Consider the following 6,095-nt stretch of genomic DNA (forward strand, 5'->3'; position numbering starts at 1 on the left):
TGAATTTATTTCTTTTACCTATTTTTGGTCTAATTCATTTCTTTCTCAATTTTTTTCGTAATCTAAGTAGGAGTAGACGAAATATAGGCCTTTCTAGCATGCTGAATGCGTTGCCGTTACCTCAAACTGTTTTGTTCAAATGTTCGACCGCGATCAAGGGTTCTGCGGCTCAATACTTATAGGACACTCAAATATCGTGTTTGACTCACATGGATCCAAATTTTTAGCATCTTACTTTAACAGAAATACGTTATGTGATTACAGGAGGCTGTAAGGATTTTTGAAGACTTCATCACCACGCTCCAAATCCTCAAAAAACCTCTTGCCGAAGAAGAATTCAAAATAATAAGAAATTCCATCTTTAAGGTGGCAGTCGCCTTGGAGGTATTCGCCCTTAATTATGGCAAACACCAAATGACTGGGGCAAATTCTTCAGTGGAGATAAACAGCCGAAAACTAGGTGAGTCAGAGCATGATTATTCGTTCGGATTTGAAATAATCCATTACCTGTTTAGTGACCGACACATTGACCGATGACATAACGGCTGCTTTCATGATTTAATTTTTTTTTGCATGGGACGTGTTGATAGGTGCTGTAGCCAGATCAAGCCGGTTTCTCCCTCCCACACACTATTTATTTCTATCAATCATAGTGATAATGGACAATCTTTTTGGTGATTAGGACGTTGAAAAGCGTTCAAACCTCACCTCTTAGAAGACTATGTAAGGAATAAATAGCTTTCAAGCAAGTATAATTATCATATTAGGATTATGACTTACTTTCGGACCAACATAAAAAAAAAATATATATTTCTTCGAAAACGTGTGACTCTTAATTTCGTCTCTATTTTTTTTCTCCATCAGTGTTGGCTATACAAAAAGCCTACCGCAAAAATGCTAGTGACTTTTATCTTGGAAAAAAAGAACTGCAAACAAGCCTGGAAGTATCCTCTACAAACTTTGCCAACAACGGTTTGTATTGACTTCAGTTTTTAAATCTCTGATGCACTAGGACAAAGCACAAATTGCTCTCCAAGATTTTGCAGTTTTGAAATACATCGACAAATACATAAAAGTTTGTTTGTTGGTTTACATAATCTGTTTGATTCAAATATCCGCATTGGCTACTTGGATTTCATATTATCATGTTGTAGCCTGTTTTTTTTTTTTTTTTACTTTTTTAGTGTCAGTGGTTGTTGGGATCGTGTACAAGGATCTCCATGAACTATTGATTACAGATAAACCCAACAGAACTGTAACGGGCACCACAAGGTGAGGTCTCCTCCTAAAGTTTCTTAACCAAATGCCCCTTCAATCGAAAACACACAAAAGGTTGAACCTATAAGGTCCTAAAATTTTTAAAACCCTATTGAGAGATAATTAGTCATGTGAATTAATGATTTTCCGAGTTGATAATAGCGGGCTCCTAGCTTGCTATTTTCATGAGAGTGATTACTATGCCTTAGATTAATCTGTTTCATACTGATAATCTATTTCCTCCTGAGGTATTTGGACTCCGGGATAACGGCCGTGGCTTTAGATCCAAATCCCGAAAAATTACAAGAGAATATCATCTTAAGGTTCCGAAATCTGAAGGTAAGAACAGGATCAAAATCAGTTCAATTGTTTTACGTTGTGATATTTATTCCGAGTATATGATTTCAGTGTTTATATTCCGAGCGTAGATTCATGAAGGAGAGAAGAAATGCATGTTTTGGAGTGGCTTAAGTGAAAGGTAACAGCTGGAATGTATTTTTCATCCTATTCCAGGAGTAATTTATTCTTCTTAACACTTAAACGGGTGTTTTCTGGGGTTATTATTAACCGTCAATAATTCCTCACTCGACTTTGAAGAAACGTTGAAACTTTCCCTACATTCTTAAAAGGCCTTTCAAGGTCAATCTGTTTCTTTTTAAAATGAAGGTATTGAATTGTTATATGTTACCTTTTTTGGAAGGTTTTGTTGTTGCTATTTTTATTTTCTCTTTCCATGGCTATATATATATATATATATATATATATATATATATATATATATATCCATTGCTTATAGATTCCTTCAATTTATTATTGTTATATGTTTATTGATTTTTTTGGTTGTATTATCGTCTTTGTTTGTTTCAGTGTGTTTCCAGCCTTGCTTGTTTTCTTGTTTGCTTTTACCTAAGCTAGGTTGTATCAATGTTTTACGAGTCTATTTAAGAATTGTGCATAGCCTGAATATCAATGTCATCAGCATCCATTTTACTCAGTTTGGAATGCTGACTGTGATCACTCAAAGGCAGATCCATGGGTGGCAAGGAGAAGATGTCGACAAAAGTCAAATTCGAAAGTACTCGACTATGTGTAAAGGTTATGAACTCAGCGCAAGGAAGACAGAAAATAAACCCATCGGTGCCCTGATGAATTTTCGGGGTAGTTTCAATTTATATTTTTATTATTATTATGATTATGATTATTATTTTGATTATTATTTCATTATTTTCAGCTCAGGCGGATTTTCAGAGACAGGATGCCATTTGGTTACATCGAAAAGCAATTCAGAAGAAACAGTTTGCAGCTGCAATCATCTGACTAATTTTGCTGTCTTACTTGACTACAACGGTATCCCAGGGGTAATGAATTGATTTTCACCTTACATTTAGTATTAGTAATAAAATTTCATTGGATTAAGTAACGAATCCGCTGATTATCCATCTCTCTTCGCAGCTCACTGTGGAAGACGAAACTATTCATGAAATTATCACCCACGTGGGATTGTGCCTTTCCATCTTTGGAATTCTTTTGACAATTATTCTATATTCCTACCTCACGTAAGTACTGTAAGCATACGCTCAAAGAACCAAGTCTTTGCATGACCTTGAATGATTTGGGGCTTAGAACAGACAAGTTCTTTAAAAAAATATCGATGAAATTCAAAAGTTTATTGAACAAATAAAATAATAACGAATTAAGATGAATAAAATGTCATAGAGATCAATTAAATTTATGAGCGAGGGCCGGTAGGATGTCTAAAGTAGTACAGTACAAAATTAATAGAATACCTTGTCAAATATTGCTTCGTTTTGTTTTTGTTTCTGTCTTGCTTTGAGTTTTTTCCTTTTTTTTGTTTTGTTTGTTTGTCAGTTTTTTTATTGCTTGCTTGTTTCACTAGTGACGTATGGCAACCTCTGACTCAAATACGACTGACTCTTTCTTTGTCCCTCGGAGCTGGACAAATAGTCTTTCTCGCCGGCATAAACGCTACAGAAAATACCGTAAGTGTTGAATTTATCTATTTATGGTTTATTTGCTTTTTAGGGGCCGAACAGATTCTCTTTTGGAAATAATATGAAAAACCTACAAAAACGTTTTTTTCTCTCTCGTAGGCTCTCTGTGTCCTAATAGCAGCTTTCTTGCAGTATTTCCTACTGGCAGCTTTCTGTTGGATGCTGGTGGAGGAAATTTATTTCTTTCTAGTTGTTGTGAAAGTTTATAACATCAGCACCAAGATGCATATGTATCACTTCATATCATGGGGTAATGTTATTTCATTTGTTGTAAATTATTGTAAGCTGCTGAATCGAAATCGCCTCAAAATTGGACGTATGACTTCTCGAGTTGCACTAACTTCATTCTACTTATGTTTAGGCTTGCCCATCATCATGGTTGGCATTTCAATGAGCATCGCTGCTGGAAAAGATGGAATGAAAAGCTATACCAGTGAACCATAGTATGAGAAACAGCGAATAATATAACTACAGTTTCTTCTCTCTTCTTCCTCTTCCCTCTCTCTCTTTTCATTTAAATAATCAGCATTTCACGACCCGTTCCTATTGTTAAGATCTCTTCCCAGTTTTACTTTATCACTCCATTTGTTTTCACTTGGAGTTGCCTTGTTTTATTATGCTGTTGTATTTGATTTGTGTTGTGCTCTGAAGATTATTTTCTGGAATTTAATTTTTTTTTTATATACTCGTTTCCAGTTGCTGGCTGTCCTCGAGAAACAACCTGATCTGGATCTTCGTCACATTTGTAGCTGTCATTGAAGTTGTGAGTCTGCGTTGTTATTATTGTTATTATTATTATGATAATTTTCGGTAATATTATCGTTATTTCCTACAGCAGGACTGCCTATTATTAAAGATTTTTATTAGTAAACGTTTACCATCTTTCCAAAGAATATCAACTCCAATTGATATTCCCTTGTGTCTTTCCAACTTCCATTCCTCTTGGCCTGTGTATGAAAAAGTAATAGCGTGGCAGCACACGGTTCTCTGCTGCTCATTATAGAGACGTCGGAGCGCGTTGGTTAGCTGAAGACAGGGGTTTAATTTTCTATAAAGGTTCAGAATTTTCTTTTTTCAAACGCTCGTAACAGGACAAATGACAATTTTTTCTGTTTTCAGCGATACATTTCATAATCCTTATTTTTTTCAGCTCAACATTTTGATAGTCGTCCGAATAATTAAGGAGATGAGCACATTAACACAACCCACGGGGGAAGACAGCCATTTACAGCAGATACGGGAAGTCTTCAAATTTAACATTTATTAGATAATTGTGGTAAACTAGTTAAAAAATTCAGGGGGGGGGAAAGGTAAGTAAAAACTAGTTTCTACAAAGACTCCTCGAGTGATGAAATCAAATTATTGCCGCATTTAGTCTAGCAGTATTTTCCTAGATTCCACTCTCGTTCGTTTGCAGCGATGAAGCAATGCGATTTTTTTCCCGTGACGGAAAGAAACGGTTAATCGATCCTCATCATATATTATTGTCGTTATTCAGACTTGGCATTAAAACATGCGCGGTGATGGTTCCACTGCTGGGTGTCACATGGCTTTTTGGTCTTTTGCTATCATCACACAAAGCTCTCGCCTACCTTTTCACCATTTTCAGCTCTACTCAGGTGAGCTTTTAATAAAAGTTAGTCTATAATTAAATTTTAGTCATCTGTTCACATACTTAAATGCTCAAACCACTCTTTTGCCTAAAAAAGACTCTTTTGGTCAGATGATATCGCCTATTCAAAATAATTTACCCAACAGCAGACAATCTTTATTGGTTTAAGAGATATGCGACTTGCTTTAATTCATTCTTTTGCCACCTTTATTGTGGTGTCATCTCAAACGATCATACCGTTATCACCTTTCTCACCCGGATTACAAAAAGTGTAATACTGATATAATTAAGTATCTGTTTCAGGGAATCCTGATTTTCGTTCTTCATTGTGTGCGGAACAGCCAGGTATGATGAATATCAAGCTGAGTATGTACATAAGACGAATTATAAATTTGCTAGACACCAATAAAGATTTTGGCGGTTACCATTTGATTTTTGGTCGCCTGTTCATCTGCAGATTAGAGAGCGATTGAAAAGGAAGATGAACATCATTTTCCCATCTGCTGTAGATCATGGAAACTATGCGAAGAAGAGCTCTCAAATTAATCCAAGAGGTGCTTGCGAAGTGAGGGCAGTAGAAATGCAGTCATTCAAAGAATAGCGCCATACAGTATTCTGTCATTTAATTTACACGACTTTCAGTGATACCGTTTTTCCTGCTGTAAGGAAAAGGTAACAGGTTAATCCAAGTGATGTCAGTGATATGCGAGCAGTTGAATAGCAGTCTTCAAATAAGTTGGAATTAAAAAAAATTAGCTTAAATAACTGGATTCAATAGAACGAAAATGAAAAAAAAATCGTATCACACATTCAAGTTTCACTTGTTTAACACGTATACACTTTTACTGTATTTCCTTTAAACCACTGTTTATTATATTTATAACGACTTAATATTGGTCCACATTTTGAGTACACAAGGTAACTCTAAGCTACTTATAAAAATACCAAATACGATTGTGCTTTTGTAATAGCAGTGGTAAAAGTCAAGTTTTCATTTATTTAAATGATAAAATGATTAAATCAACAGTTTAAATGATAAATAATTAAAAGGAGTGAATGAACTATACCTTTTAGTAATCTGTTACATTTTTTCGCATGACGAGGCACATTGTACCCTGACGAGTCAGTTTTGATCACCTTGGATTAAAATCGGTGTATTGAGAAGCAATGAAACAAACTTCCACTGTCCCGTATGAAAGAATCCCTCTGAGTTT

General features: G+C 35.3%; 1 protein-coding gene across 1 annotated transcript; it reads left to right on the plus strand.

The window, feature by feature from the left end:
• The first annotated feature begins 1,706 nt into the window (after positions 1–1,706).
• On the plus strand, positions 1,707–5,808 carry LOC149051766 (adhesion G protein-coupled receptor D1-like). Its single transcript, XM_089187382.1, has 11 exons — positions 1,707–1,735; positions 2,489–2,615; positions 2,710–2,813; positions 3,155–3,257; positions 3,369–3,519; positions 3,631–3,712; positions 3,966–4,032; positions 4,420–4,504; positions 4,764–4,888; positions 5,185–5,226; positions 5,339–5,808. Exons 1-11 carry the CDS (start codon positions 1,710–1,712, stop codon positions 5,480–5,482), a joined length of 1,056 nt encoding a protein of 351 aa, XP_089043508.1. The 5' UTR covers positions 1,707–1,709; the 3' UTR covers positions 5,483–5,808.
• The last annotated feature ends 287 nt before the right edge of the window (positions 5,809–6,095 follow it).

The sequence above is a fragment of the Pocillopora damicornis genome, chromosome 1 (genome assembly GCF_964200805.1).
Source record: "Pocillopora damicornis chromosome 1, jaPocDami1.2, whole genome shotgun sequence".
Taxonomy (NCBI): Eukaryota; Metazoa; Cnidaria; class Anthozoa; order Scleractinia; family Pocilloporidae; genus Pocillopora; species Pocillopora damicornis.

What these genes read in the sequence shown, in the direction of transcription:
- LOC149051766 (XM_089187382.1), top strand. Translation starts at nt 1,710, where the DNA reads ATGTTTTGGAGTGGCTTAAGTGAAAG. An exon ending in ACTACAACGGTATCCCAGGG is followed by an intron (nt 2,616 to 2,709) that starts GTAATGAATTGA and finishes CTCTCTTCGCAG; the next exon opens with CTCACTGTGGAAGACGAAAC. An exon ending in TTGTAGCTGTCATTGAAGTT is followed by an intron (nt 4,033 to 4,419) that starts GTGAGTCTGCGT and finishes TATTTTTTTCAG; the next exon opens with CTCAACATTTTGATAGTCGT.